Raw genomic sequence first — 23,705 nt, 5'->3', positions numbered from 1 at the left:
TGAAGTTCACTGAACTCATGTTTCTGAAACCAGTTTGAGTTTAATTTTGCTTTGTGACATGGAGCATTATTATGCTGAAAGTAGCTATTGGAGGATAGGTCAATCATAGCCTTAAAAGGATGCACTCATATGGTCAGCAACAATATTCAGATAGGCTGTGGCATTCAAGAAATTATTGATTGACACTGGGGGCTCAAAATGTGCCAAGAAAACATTCCTAACACCATTACACCACCAGCAGCCTGGACTGTTGACACAAGGGAGGTTGGTATGGATTCATGCTGTTGACACTAAATTCTGACCCTACCATCTGCGTGCCTCAGCAGAAAGCAGCTCCAACCAGTCTGACCAAAGGCTTTTCCTTCTGCAGAACTGCTGCTTACTGGATGGTTGTTTTTGTTTGTTTGTTTGTTTGTTTGTTTTTGGCTCCATTCTGAGTAAATTCTAAAGACTATGGTGTGTGAAGATCACAGGAGATCAGCAGTTTCTGAAATACTTAAACCAGCTTATCAAAGTTTGATGTGAACATTAACTGAAGCTCCTGACCTGTATGTGCATGATCTTATGTGTTGCAACATGATCGGCTGATTGCATGAATAAGCAGGAGAGCAGGTGTCCCTAATAAAGTGCTCAGTGAGTGTATATCAGTATGAAGAGTGTCTCAGGGTGGAATTTGAGTGATGGACAGCCACTAGCATTGTACAGAGTAAGAAGACTAAACTTTTATCTAATGATAAAGTTATTTTATCAATTTTATATTGAACTGAGCAAATGAAGTCAAATCAACAAAGAAGAAGAGGTCACAGTTTATAGTTTTTCAGACAATCTTGCAGTGATATTATGCAAGGTTTGAACATGGTGTCAATATGCTTCTCTTGTCACTCTACAGTAAAGTAGATGATCTGTGTCTGTGAGTTGTCTCAAAGCCTGAAGCCATGTCAACAAGCTGCACAGGGAAAAAAAAACATTTAATTTTTACTATTATATAAAAAATGAATAGCCTCTTTAAGTTTTGCTATTATATAAATCATTCCATAGAAAACCTCATTAATTGGTCTATTAGGGAAACATGGAAACTAGACTGCACGCCTGTTCAGACAGCTGTGTGATTTAATGGTTGTACAATACATCCTGTATTTGAATTGGCCACATACACCATTCACACAAAGCCACACTATTATCCTGCCGACTGACTGGTTTCTTTGCTATTCAGCCTTGTTTTAGTACACTGATACCTATCATAAGAGCAACAACACACAGGGACGGGTGGTGGGGTGGGGGTGGTGTACAGGCTTGGAGGTCCTTCTTTTCCTATCAATCAGTACAGATGTGTGCTGGCCTCAGTTCTACACATACACACATAACCAGTCAGACATACACCAACAAGAGCAACATGCAAGCAAGCCTTGCATATAACCTAGTCTGGTGTCTTGGATTGTCAGACTGGCTGGCTGACTCTTACAGCTCTCTTACATCCACTGACAGTTGACATGGCAAGAACACTGTCACAGAGATAATGTCATTTGGTCAAGCACTGTTGATATATAACTTCCTGTCAAGTGTTTATAATTTATGTATCTATATAAGACTTAAGTTTCGAATGGGGCTGAGTACGGAATTCTTCAATTCTAGTAACAGTGCAAAACCTTAGTTTTGGTACAGATACCAAGCAATAGTTTTTTTGACGTCTCACTTTGATGAATATGAAGTCTTTTCCACAAAGAAGAAGAAGTCATAGTTTTAAAATGTTAAATGTCATATTTACATACGCAAATGTACAAGAAGTGAATAGAATACAAAATTGGTTAAAAAACAAAAGACTTTGTTCATGACCTTCCAGTTAGAGAATAAACAAACAAGACTCTGGATCCAACCAGATATTCAGTGCCACCTTTTGGTACTAGACAGACATGTTTATGCAAGTATATAAATACTGAGGTTTGACTCCCAACCCCATATCCAAATGGTATTTGATACATTGTAACTTTATTATTTAGATATGTCATTGATACATACACATTGGGGCTGCCCCCTTTAAGTTGATGATTTCAATGCATCTCTCAGAAAGACCCTGATTTTACTCAGAGACCAAGACAGTGACTCTTATTTCTGTATTAGAAACAAAACCAAATCATTGAATCTTCAAACTGAACAACCAAATCCGATTCCACTGACAAAATTCTGATTCTACAGGCCCTTTATCCGTGTTTAGTTGAGACAGGTTTGTGATCTGATCACCCTAGCATTTAAAATAGCAAAAATTCAGAGCAGATTCCATCCATTTGCAAGGGCAAAGAAAAACTCTGCAAATCTTTTGCATTGAGTTTAACTTACATGAACTTTGACTCCCAAGTTTGCATCTCATGGCAGCTATTGGTAATGGCTTGCACTGGCATGTCTCCTGGCCGCCAAGAACGTTAGCATTTATCTCACCAGTTACTATCACAAAGCTTCCGGTGTGGATGACCTGCTGTTCTACTTTATGGTTTTAACAATGTTACAGTGTTGTCCTATAATCTGTAAAAATGATAATAATAATAAATAATAATAAAATAATATAAATAATAGTAAAATTATGCAGTGTTCTTCAGATTAAAATAAAGGATTTTCCATCAATTCACCAGGGTCAGAACACCTAATTTTTTACAGAGGTTGTACATTTTTATTTGTTCTGGCACCATGTTTTGTGTAAGAATCATATCTAATTTAGCTCTTACCACTGACACCTGTACCAAGTTATGTTAAATATACATCATAAGCTTTTCAGTGGTGTAGCTGTGCCTGCACATTATTCCTGATAACCACTAATCAATCTGAGACCACTGGTTTAGTTTTGTACCATTAGCCACAGTTTGGATGTGACTGCAACTCAAATATAAATAATATGACCAGAACAACTTGCTTCACTACAACCCTGTATGACTATCTACTATCTCCCACCCTCATGTTGTTTACATGGGCTAGTTAGTAACTCAATAGCTTGCAAACAGGCATGCATTTATGTTGATTACAAAGTGTTTTGAAACCTTGTGAAGAATTTGCCTGAAAAAGATTGTTGGTAGATATTTGTTCATATTTCATCGAAAACTCAGGTAGTTAAGGATGAGGTTTCGGTTTTTGCAGGCTGCTTTCTGTCTGGTTCATTCCTCACTGTACATGAGACATGGTCCAGTTTTTGGTGTACTCCACATTTCAACCCTACCCCTTTCAAAATATGTGCACCACCGATGTGCTTTGCCAAATACATTTTGGAAGGAACCATAATTACTGCCAGGATTATGTTCACTGTCACAATTTGTGTGACATCCCTGTACTTCAAGGCAGTTGCAGAACCAGACACTGAGGTTCATATCCTGTATCCCACCTCTTGTTAGGTTTACATTAGTAAGACATGTGATGCTAGTATTTACTTTTTACCATTGTTCCAAAACCTTAATAAAGTCCTTTGAGTTGGATAAACATAACAAAAAAAACAAGTTAATCATGCTTTAGCTGCAAAAAGCAGATTTTGTAGGTAAACAAACAAAATGTTTGCAGCATTTTTTGGAAACATTTTGTTTCCCACAAATGTTTTTGCTTATGCAAGTTAGCTGTAAGCAAATATAATTGTTAGGAGACAGGGATGATCCATATTATCCATCAGTGATGAAGCTGCCACCAATACAGTATAGTGTCTTATTAAGTTGTCCATCATGTGCCTCTAGAACAGCTTCAGTACTCTGCATTCTTCCAAGAGATGTTCTCTAATTTTGTGTTTTTAGGATGCCGTGGAGAGTTTTGTGAAACACATCACCACAATGTCCTCTAGCTGTTCAGTTTGGTTTTGATTTGATGACTGTGAACACCATCACGTGTGATTCACATCATTTTTATTAAACCTGTCAGTGAGCCATTGATTGGCTTTATAAATGGGAGCCACTGATCTCAGTACAGGTCTTTCCTGTAATCTGAATTTAATTAAATTAGCTTTATTGTCACTGTCAAAGACAACAAAATTCTAGTGCAGCCATGTGTACATGAGATGTTGATGAGTTCATGAGATGAGTTTTTGACTAATCACCAATACTGATATGTATTGTACACAAACACACTTTCACAGGGTTGATATGAACTTGGTTGCAGCTCTATCATAAGGTCGTTGACCTGCTGTGGTCAAACAGCAAGTGGTAGACATAAATTAACAAAGAGAGAAATACTGGCCAATGGAAAACGAGGAAAAGACATGGGAGAGCTGATTGTGTCTGCTTTTGGTTTCCTCAAGTGAGCTCAACAAAATAGTTCAGGTTTTCAACATGCCAGTCTGGTTTTAAGTCCTTTCAATCTGTTCAAAGAGCTAGCTGGATAAATAATGAATCAGACAAGCCCTACTCAAAACGTGTGCCCAACTGTCCATTGAAGTCGTTCAGTGTCTAACATTTCAATTGGCATAAATATGGCCAGCTTTCTTGCAGCTTCCATGTATGTGCAGCTGCATGTATATTGTATGTAGCATAATTGTGACTATGATCTCAATAGCAGGCCTAATGTACAGACTGAAGTACTCACGCAACGGACCACACACATGCACACCATTTGGATACTTGACTAACTCAAAACTATTAGTTAATCATTTTGTGAAATGCCCAGAGGGCCATGTTGTCCCCTCGCTTTAACCAAAGAAAGAAGAAAGAGAGAGAGGGAGAGCAAATGAGTGCACTCTCTCCCTGAAAGCTACTCAGCAGTGCCGTGACAGACAGAAAGAACAAATGCAGGGAGAAAGAGAGGGGGGAAGAAGACATCAGGGACCCAATGAAAGAACAGAGAAGGGAATGCGAGGCTGGCTAAGGCCGGAGAGTATGGTGCTGTGGTGCTGAGAGAAGAGACGGCGAGTGAGGAAGCAGAGTGTGGTCATTATATCTGCCCTTCAGCCCACCCCCACCTCTCCTCCCAACCTCTCTCTCTCTCCATGTTGCCAGTTGAGAGTTTGAGCCTAATGTGCGGCGACAGTGTGAGACGATGAAGAATAATTCCTGTATTCAGAGCTGCCAGTGCTCGCCCCTCCTCCCCTTCATCCTCCTCCTCTTCATCCTCTATCTCAACCCCACTGACAAGTCAGGCCTGGATATCATTGTATCATTTATCCCAGCCTCGCTTCTGCCACTCTGCCTCGTTTGCCCAGAGGGAAGTGTGAAAAGTGTGCATGTGTGCAAGTGTAAGGGTGTGTGTGTTTACATGTGTGAATGTAATTGTGTCTGTGCATGTTAGTGTCACTCTGTATTTGTGTGTGTGTTGTGTGTGGGGCTCTAGCTGACTGCAAATGGGCTTTTGTGGAGTTTTTTGGAGACTGCACTTAACAGCTCGCTCAAGGGAGACATACACACACAGGGCTGTAAGGGTTCACAGAAAAGGAGGACGAGCGAGAACAGAGTGAGAGAGAATTAGGGCGAGAAAGAGAAAGAGGGAAATGGTGAGAGTGGTGGGAAGCACTTTTTAAAGCACCGCTCCCGCTTCTGTTTTGGGTCGGTGAGACAACAAGAGGGCTGGAAACACACTTTGTGCAGAGGATCAGAAATGGACTCGTGGCTGAGGGCGATCCACTTCACCCAATCTGCTTCACCACTGGCGGCGGTGGCTGCACACAGCAAAACACTTGTTGTCGCTGCTACTTCTGTCACTCCAGTGGCTTGAGCAATGAACTTGCCATAATCTGTGAACCGTCACTCAAACTGCATTCAGGCCATTTTCTCCAAACTGTCACTCCAGCTGATACTAGTGACTTCCATCACATGATACTTGAGTGGTTTGGAGTTTGGATTTTGTGGTGTAAAGATACAGAAACACACATGGTGATCATATATATTGCTCAGTGCCCATTAACAATTGCATTAGTGCCACAAATACTTTATTTAGTTCTTAGATGGCAATTTGGGTTTTTGTACAAAGCCGCTAGTCTTCCATCCTATTTCCCTCTCAAATTACAAGTTTGTGCATTAGTGAGATATTAAGCAACTGATTTTAAACATGAAAATGATACAGGAGATTATGTTTGACCCAAGACAACATGAGCTGGGGATATTACTCAGGGCAGGTTGAAAATCCATGTTTAATATCTTACTTGGTTGAATCAGCAGTTGAACTTTTTATGCAGACTTAAGGTTTTTAGTATCAGGCAGACACCAACTACTGTGTCTTGGTCCTTGGTGCCAGTATAACTGAAATCTCACTTTGAGGGCACACTCAAAGGAAGCGCAACAGATTTTTGTAAAGTGGTGCTATTAATCATTTTTTTCAATCACTATGCAATCCAGAATACTATCACATCCATCATATCAGAGATGGACTTCATATGCTGGAACATATATGATTTTATGAGATACCAACAGCCTCAGGCAACACATTAAATGTAGGCAGAGTGTATTCACACAGGAGTCAGTCACACCTCAAACAGTGTGACAGGGTGAAAGCACAGTGTGTGTATACATGCACTCCTAAAAACACATCGACTTTCATGTACTCACATATATTACACACACACACGGTCTCTCCCGACATGACCCTGTATGCTTGTGTGTGTATCAATAAAATATGGTTGCATGAATAAGTGATAGGATACATAGTGGAGATGCAGCTAAGCTGAGCTGAGCCAGGACAGCTTTACACAACACTGGCACTTCCTGTCAACAGAATGTCCTATGGACAGGTGTGTGTGTGTTTGTGTGTATAACAGCAGGTGATCTGGTGTATGCCAGAATGGCTCCAATCAATGAGGATGGAATGCAGACAGATGGGCAGAATTGCAATGCAGCCACAGTAGATTATAACCACCCAGCACTAACTAAAAGGCAAATTTTTTACAATTATTCTCTGACCTTTACATTAAGCACCATAGAAGACATAACTGCTATTTTTTACCACACATTCACATCTTTCATGCTGTCTGAATACACACTGTGTGTACACTCAGAGAGGTGTCTTCATTTATACTTGTTCTCTCGTCTTCTCTTTTTCTTGACGCCTACCACTGCCCAGGCATTGTTTCCCAACTTTTCACTCTCCAACCACTCATCTTTCCTTCTTTTCCACATCGGAGCAGACCAGATTCACTGCTATAGATATATGTTGCATATAATTTTATCTGCATGCACAACTGACATTACATTTTTAATGTATGCTTCAGATAGCACATCTGTCCCATGGTCACATGACATGCGTTTTATCCACTTGACCACCAGGATGCCTACATCTCAATACTTTTAAACCCATCCTAGAGTGTGTGTATAACACACATTAAGAGAAACTATATAACTGTTATATAACTATATGACATCTTTAGAAAAAAGAAATGATTATTTGCTATATGCAAATCTCATTCAAGAAAAGCAACAAAACCAAGTGGCTGCCTGTTCTCAACTACTTGATTGTAAAACATTTAGATCCTTATGAGACACATCCAACCATATTGGCAATAAGAAGATGCCTCATTATGCTGGCTTTGCGTGTTTACACTGAATATATATATATATAGTAACCAACTGAAATACAAGTAAAGAATGAAGGTTATATCATGATATTGTGTTATGTGTGTTTATAATCAAATAGTGACTGGTATCATAATAGGACTTGCTGTACAGTGGGGATCTGTGCATCCATATGTCCAAGATGAAAGCTCATCCACGATTATACCACATTTAAACAATTAGAGCCAATATATGAAAAGCATTGGCTTTATGTTGATGCTATAGAGATAATATTATCTCTCTTCATTCTCTCGTCATTCAAATGCAAAAAAAGCTATTCAAGGATGTCTAATTTGGTAATTAGGAAATGACCCAAAATGATACTAATGATGATCTTTTGAGAAGAAGATTACACAAGATAGCAAGGGCTTCCTTTTATATTGGTAGCTGTTTCAAGCCTCTGATGGGTTTGTGTATTTCCCTAGTAAAAATCTAAAAACCCAGAAAAGACTTTGGATTGGTTTATGAGGTGAATTGCAGCCTGCAGATATTTCTCTTCATTTGGTCAGTTTGGTCAATACTGGAGCTAAGTTATAAAAATATTATGTCCATTTTCTGTCACATTTCAAGGCATGCCAGTCAGTTTATCCAGCAACACTGTATGTCAGTTGGAATAGTAATAATTTGTCTCATCTTTCAAAGTAAGCAAAAATGCTTTATGGTAATAAGTCAAGATATTAGTCCTTGCATATGTAAAAATTAGTTAAAGGAAATCAATTAATACAATGTTTATATATATGTATGTATTTTATACCCTTTCCCTGATCTTTGCCTCACCACAATTTTATTATGGAGGTTTTGTAAATGAGATCGTCAGGTTTTCATACATTTTTCACACACTTTCAAATAAAAATTCTAAATACATGTTTTTGCTTTGTCATTATGAGTCAACTGGTATAGAATGATTTTCAGCAATTTTATCCATTTATTAAATTTACAACACAATAAAATGTGCAGAATTTTAAGTATCTGAGTACATTCTGAAGCCGCTACATATCAACACGTGTATTCTACAAGATATACCATGCATTAGCTGCTTGTTCACTGTTGCTGTTTTATACAGCTCCTAACATTTCATGATGCAAAGAAACTTAACAGCATGAATAAGCTGAGCATTCATGCTTTTTGAGACAGCCCAAAAATGTGATTTTGAGGTTTTCAGTGAGTCGTGGATGTTAACTAGGCGTATGGCCTCTATACTCTGTGAACTGCTTCACCTGTTCTTGTGTACATGTCACTACAAACCTGAATCGGTAAACAAAAATAGCCCTTATGCATGGACTTTCTGTCTTTGTGCCAATGATCGAGCACTTTTATGCTGGTCATCGCAGTTGTGCCTTTGTAGTAGAAAATTGATATGACACAACATCAGGAATGGTTTTCTAGTCTCTTGATGGCACTTCTCACAGTAAATTCATTTTTATGCACATTTGGTGGGTTGATCATTCATGTCAGAACCTGTGTCTCCGAGACTGTGCAGCCTAGCAGGCTGTTCATGTTCGCCTGCTGTTTTTCAATGCAAACCTTCCATTTTCTGCTCTCTTGACCCATATCTAACCTGTTCAAAGAAACTTAAATTGCTTCACATGAAAGCAAATGAAGGAAATCATATTTCTTTAAGGTCAAACCCCAGGTTAAAAGTTGACCTTTTTCTAGCCAACAACGAACTTGCTATTTATTCAAACTCAAGAATGATAGATATGTTGCCCTGAAAAACAGCTTTTCTACTGTATATAAAGGCATTCCATATGTAATGGAAGTTGCCCTTTGTATCCAGCTTCTTGTCCTCAAGCACCCTATCAAAGAACTCTGCTCTTTTGTACAGACCAGCTGAACTTTTTCCCTTTTGACCCTTTGCTGACTGCTTCATTGACTGCTTCACTTCTTTGTGTGTGTTTGCATGTAATGTGTTTGTGTGTGCTCTCAGGGTTAACCTGTACACAAATACCCACAGTACAATGGTGTTGTGCTTAATGGAGCCTTGTTCATCTTCTTACCAGCTCTGTAGTCCTACATGAGTTTGCTTTCATTTGCTGCTGTTCTGGTTTCACACTTGTTCCCAGAAAAACATTGGCAGAGACCCACACGTGTTTGTGTGTATATGTGTGTGTCTGATGTCTCTATATCACTACTATGAATACATTTAGACAGAAATAATAATAGCTAACCAATAACTAAAAAAATAACTAACCCTAACCCTAACCCTAGGCCACTGTTAACATTTTAACAAAACGTCATATATTTCATTCATCTCTGATGTGACTGAACTGTTTACATCATTGTTGCGCAATATGTACACCATACCTTTTTTATTGTGAGACACTGGAGACTCTGCATTCAGCAAAGGGAGGGTCATTTCTCTTTTTCTCTCAAAATCAGGTTTTTAATGTGTGTTGCAGTCTACAGGGCAACTGAATGGTACTCCTGCTACTCAGAGGTTCATGGAGCATATAAGTCTGTCTGTGTAGATAGTTACATTGTGTGAAAGAGGACAAATTTAACAACATTCTAGCAAAAAATTTAGTCTGAAGTGTAAAAATCAAGGCCATGAGGGAGGATGATTTTTTTTTTTTTTTAATTTCAAAAAGTGAAAATTTAGTTTTAGTTCAAATTAAAACACCCTCTCAGACTCTGTGATGTCACCCACTGTAGCCTCTGAACATTCATTCATTTCTGCAGGAGAAACTGCCAACAAAACACTGAATATTCCAGACATAACAAGGCATATTGCTGAAAAAAGTAATTCCAATTGCCTCCCAATCGAGCCAACACATTTTGACATCTGAATGGAGTTACTACAACAAATGCTGTGGGACTAGTTAGGTGCCAAAAATGAGCAGAGAAATAATAAAGAGGGCTTGGAGGAACATATAGTGGGATTGCTTGCACAGCAATCCTACCAATTAAGCTATCAACTAGAACAGAATAAATCTGGGAATAGACAATGTACTATAATTAGGACATCACTCCTCCAAATCTTGGCATATAAAATATCTTGAAGTGACCAGAAGTGCAACATAATGTGGATGTTTAAACCCACAGAGAGCAATCTTAGCAGTGGTTTTCAGCCCTTTGTGATTAACTCTCTTTTCAAATCCAAAGATGCAGGCATTTACTTTCAAATACATCCCTTGTGTCACTCTAAATGAAGTGTTGTACATAATGAATAATGTTTTATTTTGAGTAAAGGTAGAGTTAGGGGCAGGTTTCTATGTGTTCAGCAGCAGCTTTATCTAGCACTTACCTTGGAATGGTTGTGGGGCTTGTAAGATATGTGATGTGATGATGAGTGACAGTATCCTGACGCTGTGCTGTCCATCAGTTTCCTCAGTGGACACCAACACCAGCAACGTCTTTCCGCTTAGACCAGCCCTCCTGTCCAAAATCATAAACAGGGTTCTCCCAACATGCTTGTCAAGGGACATCAAACCGTATGTATGTGAGTGTGTGTATGTGCTCAGGTTAGTATATTTCAATGGTCTACAGAGTGGGATCTGTTCTCCACCCTAGGCAGTTTGTTCATGAAGTGCTTACACAAGTAAACCTATTTGAATGTGCTTACTGTTGATGCATTGTCTTTTTAAAATGCTTATGTGAGCCCTAAAGCATTTTTTTTGACAAGTGTGGAAAAGAGATAGAATTTCCACAAACTCCACTCTGCAACATCAGAGATAACAGAGGTAGATACTGCTTGAAAGTATGGCTGAATATATATGACATATGGCTAAATAAAAGCCTGCTTCAGTGCTGCTCTCCAACTCTCTGGAGTTTACTGAAGGGGTGTGCACTGTTTTTCCAAAAGGTATTTTCTCATTTTGTGTTTTGATGATGGTGGCAGAGAGCACTGTCTATCTCCCATAAGTGATCAGTGATATTATTATTTTCATTTGGGTGGAGGGCACGTCTCAATGATGACGTCACGACTTATCGATTAAAATTGGCTTGATTAATCAACTTCAAAAACTAATCAAAATGCCCATCCCTAGTTGAGATAGTTGATGACAGACTGTGAAGGCTGTGATAGTATATGATTCACATAATTTCCACACTCAGCAAACCATTCAGAGAACCCTGTGACTTCTATGGAAGTATCTGTATTTGTTATCTTACTCCATTCATTTTATCAGGTTTTTAATTTGCCACCAGTCTATACATACTGTACATCCTTCACAGACAGACTTTGAGACTTGGAAATAAAACCCAAGATGTGGTAAATCATAGTTTTCCATTAACATGCATGCATTAACATGCATGTCCATACTTTCAGAAGGTATTCAGATGTTCTAATTTGCAGCTGAATTACCTTTAGTTAGTTAAATGTGTTTGTTAAATCAACAAATTCATCTGAAAATAAAACATTATTTTCCATATTGACTATTTGTTACTCAGTTTGACAGACCAGTATGGTTATGTTGTTGTTCTCTTTTGGCCCATGTCTGAGAGCAGCAGTCACCCTATAAAAGCAGTTCCATACAGTGTCCAGTGTTGAGGCAGCTGTCAGTCTGCTCTGGGTAAGTGGCCAGTCAAAGCCTGGGTCGACAGTAGGTTTTCATTAGGAGGTGAATTCAAAGCAGCCCACATAGAGTGTCAGGAGTGTCCCAGCCTGTTGTTGGTACCCTTTATAACACTCTCTAATGAGCAGCCATTGAGAAAGTTGTGGCCAGCTGTGTATATGGACCTGGTGTAGCTTAGAATATATGGTCAAAGAAGACGAAGAGAAAGTCCCAGCTCAAAGGCCTGAATAAGCCTCATGAATCACTTTCTTTTCATTTGTTCCTTAATCACACAACCTGTTGAGTATCATGATTCATGGGACTAGCTGCTGACTGTGGTTTACCCTGTGGAGGGCAAGCATTAGGCCGTCATGCATTTTCAATGAACTTGCCAGTATATCGGCTTGACACTGTTAGTGAGTTGCTGTAAGCATCTCTTTGCCTCTGCAATTAGTCAAGAGAGATGTAGACTGGTGGATCATCAGCCAAGGTGCTGATGAATACAGGATTGCAGCATTAACCTTAACACCAGTCTTAACACCAGTGCCTTAAGTGAAAATATTCCCTGTTAACTGACAAATGTCAATGAATATAGAAATGAGTGATTCTTTGAGCTTGATCCCCAGCGTTTGAGCAGTGATAAACTGAAAGAGGTTTCAACTTTCATCACATGGCTCCATTTGAACCCTGCACATGCCATCTATTCTGATATACTGTATGTGGTGTGTGTGTTGCCAGCTGCATTAATGTGTGCTGGCCTTTACACAGTAGGGTGTGTTAAGCCTGGCTTTTCACAGTCCATCAGGATGATCTCCAGTAGATGTTAATGAGCTTTCCCACTAATGTGAACTCAGTCGTCCAACTGGACAGCTTTCTAAGGATTGTGCAAAGCAAGATCTCACATAGCTGACATGCTTTCATGTGTAAAACAACTGTATGTCCTTATTATTAATGGTATTTTTACATATATTATTTGTGTAGTGTAGTATATATGGTTCTAGATACTCTGAAATGTGTAACATTTTCTGAAACCTTCTGGAAGTTCCTCATTCTTGAACTTCTATTTCCAACTCAGCCCCTCACAAACCACGGTTTTAATCATGCTGTTTTCTAGTTTTATCTATTATTTATTACAGCCATAAGGGAAAAAAGTACACCCTCTTTGAATTCTATGGTTTTACATATCAGGACATAATAAAAAAATTTGGTCCTTACCAGGTTCTAAAATAATTTAAATCTAACCCCAGGTGTAAAACAACACACAACAGTTCCTATCCACTGTGTCATTATTCATTTAACAAAAGTGAGGCCAAAATGGAGAAACCATGTGTGAAAAACTAAGTACACCCCATGATTTAATAGCTTGTAGAAACACCTTTAGCAGCAGTATTTAGCAATAACTTGAAGTAATGGTTTTCTGTACAACTCTATCAGTCTCTCACATTGTTGTGGAGGACCTTTGTCCCACTCTTCTTTACAATGTTGCTTCAGTTCATTGAGGTTTGTGGGCATTTGTTTACACACAGCTGTAGCAGATTTGCTGATGTGCTTGTGATCATTGTCCTGTTGCATGACCCAATTTTGGCCAGGTTTAGCTGTCAGACAAGATGGCCTCACATTTAACTCTAGAATACTTTGGTATACAGAGTTCATGGTTGATGCTGTAGCCTACAATGATTATACAAAAATACAAGATTGAATCAAGACAAAGACAGTGCAGTAAACCACTCTGCATATGCAGTAAATTCTCAATATCTTTCACTTGGTCCACCAATATCAGCAGTTTGCACTTAGCAAATGGCAGCAGCTAACCATGTGCAAAATTATTATCTGTGATTTCATTGTAGACTTGTAGGTTCCCATGTGCCTTTTCCATTGGTTTGTGTAACTTTACCATGGCTTTGCTGGTTCTGCCCCAACTCCTACTGTTCAAGTGTTGAAGTGACCCTAAGCAAGATGCTGAACCCCAAAAATATAAGTTGCTTTAGATAGTGTTTAATTTGATCTTTGAAATACTGGTACCATCCAGAAAGAGCCCAAATTTGGTTAAATGTCAGTATGTATGTGAACCATTTCTCACATAAACAAGGATATATATGCACCTCTGCATAAGTTCAAGTGTGTGTATGAGACCGTTGGGGGGTTGGAATGTGATGTGAGAGCACTAATCAGAGCCAGCTGGGGCCAGTGGTGTGATTAAAGTTAAAACACAAAAACAATCAGCTGGGATAAGTATACCACAGCTATGGGTTACTGCCCCCATCCCAGCCACCCAGGGGTGGGTGGGTTTAGTTGGTGGGTTGAATGGATGGATGGATGGATGGATGGATGGATGGATGGATGGGGCTCTTACCTGACTTGGCTGACATAGAGCCCCTGATTAAGAGCTCCCTTGTATTCTCTGGGGAGTCAGTGGGGGTGTCCAGTCTCAACACAACATGCATATCACACACACTGACACTTTGCCAGTCAGGGCCACAGGAACTGCTCTGTATTTGCAGCCAGATAGAAACACAAAATAAAATTGTTGGGTCGTGTTGCCTTGTCCTCACTACTAGTTTAGTCTCATACACACACTTGAACCTATGCAGAGGTGCATATATTGGTTGCGGTTAGAATTAGGTTAAAGTGCATGTTTGTTCAGTCAGGACTAATGTGAAGGCATAGAATTAAGATAGATAAACAAATCTTTATTCAAGGTCCACTTAGTTTTTCCAAAGCTTCTAACAATACCTCACAGTTTTCCTCAGTGAATAGAATTTCTTCAATTTTCATGGAGACAGTATATTTGACATCATATCATATAATAATGTTATGTTAGACTTACGGTGTGTCTGCACAAAAAGGATTTCAGCATTTTTTTGTTGTCCATCTTGCACACTTAGCAGTTTGCTCTGCTAACATGCTACTCATTCTACATCCCTGTGTAGACATGGGGAGATCTTAGCTTAATTATAACAACATATAATATCAACCTTAGAATGCAACAACATCACCAAAAAGAGGTCTGACAAGACAGGAAATAGAAGCAGTCAGACAATCAGACAGGGCACAAACAAATCCCTAGGTCAATCTAATTTATAAAAAGAAAACAAAAAGTGAACAGCAAAGCTGTCCCTGTAAATATTCATCAGAGTTTTCAGAATTACTTTCTGGCTTAACTTTGACAGACTATACTTACTATAGTTGTATGAGCACACAGGTTACAATGTGTATGATCATCTTACTACATGTTTTTGCACAGCTGGACTTTTGCAATTGTAGCAGTGTTGCCAGATCTCAGCATTGGTGAGTACAGTTTTAGCATAACCAGCAGAAATTATGAAAACAAAACAAAAAAAAAAAAAAGACTCAAATTGTACTCTGCATTAGAGAGTAGATTTAGCCGATGTGTTTGTATGAAAATGAAAGTGTGAATGCGAGTCTGTGTGTATTTGTGTGAAAGTATAAGAGGATTAAGGCTGGTTCACAGCTGAGGGTGCTGACTGGACCATTTCCGACCATTCCATCTGTATGTCTGATTGGCTGATGAGGTATTAACTTGCCACTGTGTTGTTATATGTGTCTTGGACTGTGCAAGGATGAGTCTCCAAAAACACTGAAATTTTCCTTTGTTCAACACTGTCAGGAACCAGTCCACCTCCCACCTCCCACCTCCCGACTCTGGCCTGAAAAACCTCCTCCATTATCTCCAGCAGCGACATCCACTGCTGTTTTACTGATAGCATTTTTGAGTCTGTATCTTGTGTTGACTTGCACTTTCTTTTGATATCTGGCCACTGGTGTCAACCTAGAATACAGCTCTAGTGTCAGCAGCTATACAGAGTCCCACACCAGCAACAGAATGACTTCCAAAATTAGGCCATACACATGCCAATATCTTGACACAAACCTTTCTTGGTGACGAACAACTTATTTTTGTGACCTGTAACATACTATGTGAAAGGCTTTTCCCCTGAGAAGAATCAAGCTCTGGAGAAAACACTGCACACTACTTCCAAATAGTCACATTTAAGATCTTGCTATCAGCTTTCATATTTTGAATATGTATAATTCTTGGCATTGAAAATGACATTTTTTAGGATAAGCTACTATATATTGACACAAAATATTTATCAGCCGGCTCAGACCAGCCATCCTTTAAAAGCCCATATCAGTCAAACTCTACAGTAGTTTCCATTTCTTCATTGGCCTCCTTCCAGAACAGCATTATCTACACATCAAGTTGGACAAAACCACCTTGTAAATAACCATATTACTTTACCTAGTGACATCAGCCCCAGAGGAAAAGATCACCAACATTAGAGTGCTGGGGGATTGTGTTGGGGGCGTGAGAGGTTAAGACTTGTTGAATAGCTGGTAGTCGTCACACAATGAGGTGGATTAGGCAGCACTAGAAAGGGCCTTTAGGGCTTTACTGGGGTGTTCAGCAGCTTACAGTGCCTACAATAACACTGCAACAGTGCCGATCCAGCTGGGCTAGATGAGGTTGGCAAAAAGGCAGGGAAGGCAGGGGAGCAGTCATGGTCAGTGCAGAAGGAAGCAAAGGCTGTGGTGTAAGAAACAGAGTTAGCAGGGAGGCAAGGTATCAAATGTTGCTGAAGAATTAAGCTAAGAAGCCATTAATGGGTAAAAAGAAGCATAGTTGTATGTCCTCCCAAATAACCCCTGGGTGTCACATTGGGAGCCCGTGGAATTGAGGCAAGGAGTGCAGTGCAGGGCAGGAAAGGTGAGGCTCAATCTCAGCACTTGTCTCTGCTTGCCTGGTGTCATGGCTGGAAAAATGATATCATCACAGATGACCCATATTCTTCCCGTTAAACCTCAGCACTGTGGTGTGTGCGCAGTGATACTGTATGTACATGAATGTGGGAGACAGAAAATATGTTTATATACTATGGAATTAGACTACTCAGTTTGAGATTATCACATTTCCTGTTGTTCTTTTACAACATCATTTAAACATATATGCTGGCTATGTGCAAGCAAGGCAACATTACAGAGCCATATATCAACATTTACACTCACTGGGCTCATCATCAGTGACACAGTGCTACTACCAGGTAGGGCCTCCCTTTGTTCTCAGAAACCCTCAGTTCTTTGTGCCATGGATTCCGCAAGACTTTGGCAACATTCCTGGAGATTGTGCTCCATGTTGACATGACTGCATCACCTCATTTCTGCAGATTTGTCCTTTTCACATTCATGCTGCCAATCTCCTGTTCTACCACATCGCAAAGGTGTTCTGCTGCATTCAGATCTGGTGACTGGCGAGGCTGCTGAAGTTTACTGAACTCATTGTGAGTTTGTGAAGACTTTTGCTTTGTGACATTGTGGATTATCATCCTGAAATTAGCCATTAGAAAATGAAAAATTATGGGCATAAAGGAACACACATGGTAAGCAACAATGCTCAAATAGACTGTGGTATTCAAACTTGAATGCCATTGATGGTATTAAGGGGCCCAAAGTATGTCAAGAAAACATTCCCCATACCATTACACCACCACCACCAGCCTGGACTGTTAACACTAAATTCTGACCCTATGATCTATGTGCCTTAGCAAAAATCCAGATTTATCAGACCAGGTTGTGTTTTCCAGTGTTCAGTGTCCAGGTTTGGTGAGCTTGTGTCCACTGCAGCCTCAGATCTGTTCTTGGTTGACAGGAGTAGAATCTGATGTGGTTTTCTGCTGTTGTAGCCGATCCACCTCAAGATTCGACATGTTATGCATTCTGAGATGTTTTTCTGTTCACCACAGTTGTAAAGTGTGGTTATCTGAGTTACCATAGCCATTCAGTCAGCTCCAACCAGATGACCTCTCTCATCAAGAAGGTGTTTCCATCCACAGAACTGCAGCTCACTGGATGCTTTTTGATTTTAGCTCAATTTAAGTAAAAACTGTTGTGTGAGAAAATCCCAGGGGTTCAGCAGTTTCTAAAAATACTCAAACCAGCTCATTAAAGCCACTGAGATCTCATTTTTCCCATTCTGATGTTTGATGTGAATATCAACTGAAGTTCCTGATCTGTATTTCTATTATCTTATGCATAGACTGACTGGCTGATTGGATAATTGCATGGATAAGCAGGTGTAAAGGTGTTCCTAATAAAGTGTTGTGAAAGTGTATATTGTTTATCTCCATAGTGTAGAGCTGATCTCCATTCTTCCAACCCCATTCCTTTGATGGCATCATTACATTACCACCCTACCCCCACACAGCACTAACTCTCAACCCTATAACCTGAATAAAGTTAATATATATATATATATCTATGTATATATATATATAGATATATATATATATATACACACACACATATATCTAGGACATTGTATAGTGAAAAGGAAATAATAAATAGATCTATATGCAAGTAAATAAAAACCTACATGAAACCATTAGCAACATCATCCAATAAATCAGTATTTGTCCTATTAATTAAAAACACTGTCTGAGCACAGAGCACAATGAGCCGCTGGTCCTCACCTCTGTCTGGGATTACTGCAGCATTTATGCCTTTTGTAGTGTTGGGGAATTAAGGAGGAGGTGGCTGGGAGGGTGGGTGGCAGGCTGGGATAACACTGCAGAGTGGCACATTGCGTGTTAGCCTGGATAATAACAGTGTGGTTTGTATTAGGTTTCCTGGACTAAAGTAAGAAACTCCCACTTCCTGCATGCCCTCCATGACAAAAACAAAATCCATATTAGCTTCTGAACATCTGCAGGACGTATTAAACACACACTGTGGTTTTCTGTCAGTACAGTATGAATTTGAAAAGACTCTTAAGCTAATTAGGCCTCCTGTTCATCTCAAGGTCACTGATGGGTCCTGCAGTTGGTTTTTTAATAGAGTACAGTGTGAAACGTCACCTCAAACAGCAGAAAGAATTTATAGCATGGTATTCTGGCACAGTAAAAACTCAGGCAGTGGAAACTGTTTTAAACTGATACCAGAAAGAAACTTTGGGTCACAGCAGATTACAGCTACAGACAGCTACAGAGGACATCTCTGCTTTCATTTTGGTGGTGTATTTATGCTTTTTTGTTTTTTCTTAAATGTTGTTTCAGGCCATCGTGTCAGTAGCTGCTTTTCATTTTCTCCCAGGGGGTCTTTGGTGATTCAACACATATTCAATGACAAAAAAAATCCAAAAAATACATCTCATCTTTTGTATCAGTCCTGTTACTTGTTTCTGCTCACAGAGAATAATGTTTATGATATTTGTAAATATTAAATTAGCAAAAATAGTTAATGAAAATAATTAAACACAATAAAAACACAGTGAGCTCACATTCCTAATGGCCAACTTTTTAGAGAATGCTGTATTTCTACCATTTACCTGGCAGTCATCACAACAATGATACTAATAAAATAATTTCTGTATAATAACTTTCCACAGTTGTACAATAGTTCTTTGTAGTCTTACAAACCAATTTGCTGTTTTTTGGAATCTGAGAGGCCCTCATGAATGTCATGAATCTATTACTTTATTTATTACTAATTATTATTCTTAATCTATTAATAATCTATTACTCTATTACATGACTGGCCCTCCTGGATAATCACACAGGTACCTGAAACAACATGCCACCACCAGTACAGCCTCTCGATTCATCACATTCACTCACTAGATCAGCACATTCCAGCTACTGCACACTCTTTCTACAGTATGTGCTGTCAGGTATTAGGGGTGACTATAGGTCAAACCTACATGGCAAACAGACTGATTGGTTGATCCAGCTCCTGTCACGAAGCAGGCTCAAAACAGGAAAAAAAATCATTTAACTTGTACAAGTAGTGTGAATGTATAGTAAGTATAAAAGAAACAGCCACATGAATGACCCCTCATCTACATGCAGCCTAGAGAGTCATGTCCCTTTAGTCGTTATGCTTTAGTCATACCAAGTATCACTCTTTGGCCCTAATGTGCGACTGAAGGTCTGATTAATGAAAATGTTTCATAATCTTTGATAATGTAATGAACAGTAACTATATGCACGTTTGTTCTCCTGTACATGCATTATCAAATCCTGCTTTTAATCTGTGTATAACAGTCATACCCCGTCATATAAGCACACTGCTGCAGGCCGGCCAGTCAGCAGCAAGAGATTAAATACAGCTAGGCACCTGATGGACGTCACAAATCACTACATGCATCATAGTCTTAATACTGTGCTGCCACTTACATGCACGCTATTCTGTCCATATATCAACAGATATGGTTTACAACATGTAATAACAGTAATAAATTCCTTATGTAGAGATCCTTACCAGAGCAACTTGGACAGTCTACAGCAAGGGATGTAGGTTCGTAATGGTCTGATGAGTAATTCATGGCAGAACAACACAAAGGGAAATTTTGGGATCACCTTTATCTGTAAAGTAGTTTTGTGTCTGTTAAACCTGATGCTGTAAAATGTTTTTTTGTCCTTTGTATCTTTGATGCCTTTGACATGTACACTTTGAAACTGTGATTTTAAAATGATCTAATAGTTCCTGTAATGTCTGAAATTGTTTTAATATGTTTGTGTACATTGCTCAAACAGTGGGTTGCAACAGCAACATCTCTACAACAAAGAGCAGAAAGATAAGAAACATAAGCAGTCAGGTGATCAGACAGGTTGTCATCAAGCCTACAGTTTATCCAGATGACTACTGCTGTGTTTAGAAGTAAACTGTAAGTGAGGGGACCTGAAATGCTAATGATCCCTCAGTGAACATGAAAAATTGTCTAAAGCAATAGCAACATAAGTATTTTCATTCATCCATAAATGAAGCAGGCCATATCATATTGAGTAATTGGATAACCCATCAGTTACATTATAGGTCTCATAGTGCAATACAAGCATACATTTGTCGACTGTATATCAGCCATTTTTGCAATAATATAAGCTGCATTATCTCACCTAGCACTCACTAGCTATTTGGGAAATATGACATCAGGACTCAGGTGCAACCGTAAAACCTTTTTTTTTTTTTTTTTTCCAAATCTGTTTTATTCTTAAAAGAAATAAAATTGTCTAAGAAAAAACACATTGACAACACACAGTATAGGGCTGTATCTCTGCCACTCCTGTAACTATGTTGACTGAACAATCCTGAAAAAAACTGGCTCAAGGTTGAAAGAACATTAATTGCTGATCCATATTAAGTATAAAAACCCTCAGCTTTTACACTTAATAGTTTAGCTGTGTAAACTTGGCACCGCTTCAGTTAAAAACATCTTCTGCTTCTTTAACATGACACTTGTAGTTGCCCTTAATTTTATCGATGAGTAAGGCTGTGTATCCTGTTCAGTTTTTCATCACAAGTATCAGTACAAAACCATACCATGAACCATACAGCAAATATGAAATAAAATAGTAAAGAATTGGCAATGGTTATCAGAAACATACAGGATCAAAGAATGTGCACAAAAGATATGACAGAGCACTCACTGCCAACGTTTGGTGTAAAGTTTTCAGTACTACGGACATATTTTAGTCAGTACTCAAAGTACTGAGGGTTAATATGCAGTAATAAGTAGATAGCCAACAAGTGCTGTAACTCCAGTGATGACACGTGCAGGTCAATTGTTTGATTTGCCTGTGATTTAACTTGTTATTCTCTCTCTGTCTCTCTCTCTCTCTCTCTCACTCTGTGTCTGTGTGTATCTTTCCCTGCAGAGCTGCAGAGGGAGGGCAGCATCGAGACCCTCAGTAACAGCTCGGGTTCCACCAGCGGCAGCATCCCGCGCAATTTTGAGGGCTACCGCTCCCCCCTGCCCACCAATGAGAACCAGCCGCTCAGCCTCTTCCCCACCAACTTCCCCTAGCATCCCGCCTCAGCTCCAGAAAGAACCACCACCATCCAGCACCCCTGTCCACCTGCCTGCCTCCCGCATATCTGTCCACCCAGCATCACACTGACACACTTATGTGTTCAACTGAAACCAAATCATGTCTAGGATTTGTGTTTATCTGTACAGTGTGTTTAATGTTTTTCTCCTCTTATACAGCTGGTTACAGTTATCATTGTGATCCCAGCTGCATGCAGTGTTAACATTTTATTTCTGGGTTGGATTTGAAGGCTGATATTTTTTTTTACTGAAGCTAGCAATGGTTGTGGTTTTTTCAGATTTCCATTAATATTAAATTTGACCATTTTAATGCAATAAATCATTCCAAAAATGAAACTGATTGTGTTTACCCTCAAATTGTATTCATGTCTGGGTGAAAATGCCTGCACAGATTTATTATGGGCCCTTGAAAGCTAATTTCTAAGATTAACTGCAAGTTAACCAAATCTAAAGAGCAGAAAATTGACAGGTCAGGCAAAATGAATATTTTGAAATGGTCCTTCCTTTATTTTCATTATTAGATTTTTAATAACAGACCTGTATCAGCCTAGCAAATCAACCTAACCCTGCTTATTACCTTGCTGTGTTAAATCATACACTAGCTGACACAGACGTTGTTGGAGACCAGCCGTCCTCTCGCTGCAGCTGATGTCTGCTGTTTCCTGAGCCCACCATCACTCTCTGTATGTGTTTGAAGTTTAACAGTGTGCCTGTTGTCTGAATGAGCCATAAGAAAAGGAGCGCAGACAGAGGAAAAATGTTTATTCCAGTCAGTGACGTGTAGCAGCTCCTTTTCCCTCCGTGTGTGTTGCTGCTCCCATGGCCTCTGACTAAATGTTTTTGATTAAATTTGGTCCTTTCATGCCTTTGATTTTCATGTAATTACATTTGACAAAAGATGCAGTAATGAGATGACACTATTACTAAGTGGCTGAAACAATTTAGATGTTTATAGTGTAATTGAGATATGTTTCTGAAATCATTTAGATATATTCCCCACTCAGCCTTTCCAGATGGTAAATTTTGATTGAGCAGAGTAATAGAGGCTTGCGAAGCCGTCACGCTGTGTTTTGTACATTAGCAACTTTTGACCAAAATCTTCTTCCTGTCTGTAGTTATAGATCTCTACAAAAATGTATTTTCCTTAAATGCTCTAGCTTTGCCCATAGTGAAGAAGATTGATAATCAGAAATATCTTTACTAAATACACTTTGCCTGTTTAATTGCCCTTGCTAGAATGTTTGACTTGGTAAATGAAATGCACTATTGACAGAGTCACCTTAGAAAAAAATCCTCAATGATAGTAATACTGCACAATCCCACATCTGGCTACATGACATGATGGCCTGGCTTGGTATAATGAGGGCATGACTTGTTCTGACTTTGGAGTAAATGTCTGTTGTTAATGGGAAGAATAGATTTGTAAAATCCGTCTTTTTTCCTGCATTCATGCAAGTGAAAACATAATAAAACTGAAGGAAATGAAACTGTCTTTTTTTCTCACTCTGACTCCTTCTAATTGTGCTGTTCAGATTTCAACCACGGCAGTGACCATCAGCACATAGTACCACTGGTAATTAGTACCATATTTTTTAACAGGCAGTAAAGTGTTGTTAAAGGGACTTTTTATGGGCGACTTTGGCTCTTTGTTCTGCGGGAGTGAAGAAACAAAAAGGGCATGTTTGTTTCTCCACTAATCAGCACAAACCTCTCTGTACCATTGTTTTTCTTTTTTCAGTGTAGTAAAATATTTAACTGAAAGCGTTTTAAGTAATCCAAATTAAATTAGATTAGCAGTGGATTATTCTTCATATGCTTTATTTAATCTCATCAGTGTGTTCATAAGCTAATAGTCATAAAATTAAAAAGGGATTC

General features: G+C 39.1%; 1 protein-coding gene across 2 annotated transcripts in view; it reads left to right on the top strand.

Moving 5' to 3' along the window:
- The window catches only part of bcas3 (BCAS3 microtubule associated cell migration factor), a 313,902-nt gene extending 290,580 nt beyond the window's left edge, over nucleotides 1–23,322 (top strand). For both annotated transcript variants that reach the window (XM_018701002.1, XM_018700994.1), the window contains one exon: nucleotides 21,658–23,322. In XM_018701002.1, coding sequence (XP_018556518.1) covers nucleotides 21,658–21,806 — 149 coding nt within the window. In that variant the 3' untranslated portion in view covers nucleotides 21,807–23,322. The remainder of the gene's footprint in view (nucleotides 1–21,657) is intronic.
- Nucleotides 23,323–23,705: the final 383 nt, after the last annotated feature.

This window comes from Lates calcarifer, linkage group LG21 (assembly GCF_001640805.2).
Source record: "Lates calcarifer isolate ASB-BC8 linkage group LG21, TLL_Latcal_v3, whole genome shotgun sequence".
Classification (NCBI taxonomy): Eukaryota; Metazoa; Chordata; class Actinopteri; family Centropomidae; genus Lates; species Lates calcarifer.
This window is presented reverse-complemented; position numbering and strand designations above follow the sequence as displayed.